The 2,268-nt window shown below is 59.0% G+C and overlaps 1 protein-coding gene across 1 annotated transcript in view; it reads right to left on the bottom strand.

Annotated features, from left to right (window-relative positions):
- Window positions 1-2,268, bottom strand: part of Tubb3 (tubulin beta 3 class III) — an 11,822-nt gene that overhangs the window by 6,652 nt on the left and 2,902 nt on the right. The window contains exon 2 of the mRNA XM_033757924.1: window positions 469-699. Within this exon, the coding sequence (XP_033613815.1) occupies window positions 469-699 (231 nt within the window). The remainder of the gene's footprint in view (window positions 1-468; window positions 700-2,268) is intronic.

Below are 2,268 nucleotides of genomic sequence, written 5' to 3'. Positions count from 1 at the left end.
CGAAGGACAATGGGACTTGTCGGTCTCTCCACGCCCGCTGGACCCCGCGAGGGGCGGGCAGGGAAGCCTGCAGCTGACCCTGGATCCCCAGGAAGGCAGACCTCAGGCAGGGCCAGAGCGGGCGCAACCTTCCCCTGCTCGAAGGGCGCTCAGGGCTGCCAGAGGGTGAGAGGCCTGGGTGCGCGGCCGGCTCTGAGAACGCAGCTTCGCTTTTGACCTCGGGCCTGAGCCAGGCGGTGGCCTGATGAGTCGGGGAGGAGGCTGCTGCCTGACTCACCCTGATGTCACCTGCTCCATGAACTCTGGTGCACGCTAGGGCGCCACCTGGACGGGGACTGCGGGGAGGGGAGGGTGGGTTCGATGCGGACGTGTGCGGCGCACAGCGGGCTGAGCAACCCTATGATGAAGGCCTCGGACTTCCACCACTGCTCTCCTTCAAGGAGACGAGGGCACAGCCTGGCTCCTAACCTTCACAGGAGGGCACGGCGAGCAGACCGAAGTCGGGTCTGCAAGGACTGGGGTCTGCGCAGAATGGCCCTGGTCTCTTGGGAGTGGCTCGCGTTTGAGCCTCTAGAACGGAGTCTTTTGTCTGCAGCGGTGCCCCGCCCCCGCAGTGTGCGGCGAGGTGGCTTTCCGTGCCCGGCTTCCAGCTGTCCCTGTTCAAGAAGTTGGGAGTGCGCATTTGGTGTGCCTCCTTGTCTGAGAAAGGGTAGAGGCTTGGAAGCACCCGTAGGCCTGGTTCGCCTCCCTTAGTGGCATTAGGCCAAGCCCGCTCCTCCTCCCCAGAGCTCCGGTGCCAGGCTGAAGGCTGACTTTCTTGACTCACTGCTCTGTCTCCCAGCCTTGCCGGGAACCAGCTCTCAGCCCGGAAGCCAGCAATCATTCCTGCAGCTGACAGCACAGTTTGGGTGGGGGCTGGCAGAAGGCTGCCTACTGGAGACAGCACCATTTTGGACTCTGCTGAGCCTGCCCCACAGCAGAGGTTGGCTGAATGTTTAGCATCTATGGAGGAAACAAAGGTGGGCTCTGCAGACAGAAGCTGGGGCTGGGCAGAGGAAGGGCCTGGTGCCTGTCCCAGCACCAGGTGGTACTGTTCAACCCTGTGCCCCTCCCCTGTACATGTGCTCACACACCCTGAACTTCACAGCCTTGTCCTGTCCTCTGGTGTGGCCTGAGTATTCCCAGGCAGGCAGAGCTTCAGACTCTGTTCCCAAGAAGGCCATGGTGGACAAAGCTGACCAGGGCCTCTGGCCCACCCTATGCTGTGGACGGGACCAGGAAAGGGACCTGCTCCAGCTGAGCCACAGCAGGGCAGGGGAATTGTGGTCCTGCTCCTCCACCCCCATGCACTTGGGCTGGAGGTAGCAGTGTCAGGGCCTTGAGCAGAGGTGACTGAGGAAGGGGCACAGCGTCCTGCCCTGGCCCTGTGTCGGGATTTGGGAAGCGAAGAGAGGAAGCTATGGAGCAGGACCTGAGTGAGCTTGATAGGGGTCTCCATACTCTGCCCACAGATCCTGGGGTCCTGTGGGACTGTGGCTTCCTCACCTGGGTACATGGTCACAGTTTGCAGGATCTTTTCTCCCCATCCTGATTTCCATCCTGTCTTCCTGTCACCCATATACCTCAAGCAACTTCTGAAAGGAGCCAGGAGGATGGTGAGGTGACTGCCAGGAGCACAGCATTTATTACCAACTTTCCTGGCCCCATTCCATTCCCCCAGGCCCTGGTCCCACAGTCTCTGTTGCAGCCAGCCGGCCCAGCACAGGACAATGGATCACCAGCTGTCTGCCCTCTGGAAGGGTCAGGCGTGCTCCCCTGTGAAAAGCAGGTGTCCTGTAAATCCTCTCCTTCTGCAGAGGAAGCATCCTCTGCCTGGCTGTGGGGGCATCTTCCTGGTCACATCCCTTGCCAGGAGCAGTGCTCCTTCCCCTAACTCTTAGTTCTTCCAACTCAGACTTCTTGTCCCAGTGGCTTGTCACAGCCCCAAGAGTTGGCAGCAAAAATTGGGTGGGGAGCCAGGTGTGGTGGGGCACACCTGTAATCCTAGCACTCTGGGAGGCTGAGAAGATAAAAAAGGAAGATAAAAAAGCTTGAATCCAGCCTGGGAAATTTAGTGACTTAGCAAGATGCTCTCTCAAAATGTACAAAATAAAGGGCTGAAGATATAGATCAGTGCAAAAGCCCTGGTTTCAATCCATATCTCTCTCTCTCTCTCTCTCTCTCTCTCTCTCTCTCTCTCACACACACACACACACACACACACACACA

The sequence above is a fragment of the Fukomys damarensis genome, unplaced genomic scaffold, assembly GCF_012274545.1.
Source record: "Fukomys damarensis isolate Sample0158 unplaced genomic scaffold, DMR_v1.0_HiC HiC_scaffold_32, whole genome shotgun sequence".
Lineage (NCBI taxonomy): Eukaryota > Metazoa > Chordata > Mammalia > Rodentia > Bathyergidae > Fukomys > Fukomys damarensis.
Note: the sequence above shows the minus strand (reverse complement) of the source record. Positions and strands in the feature narration are given on the sequence as shown.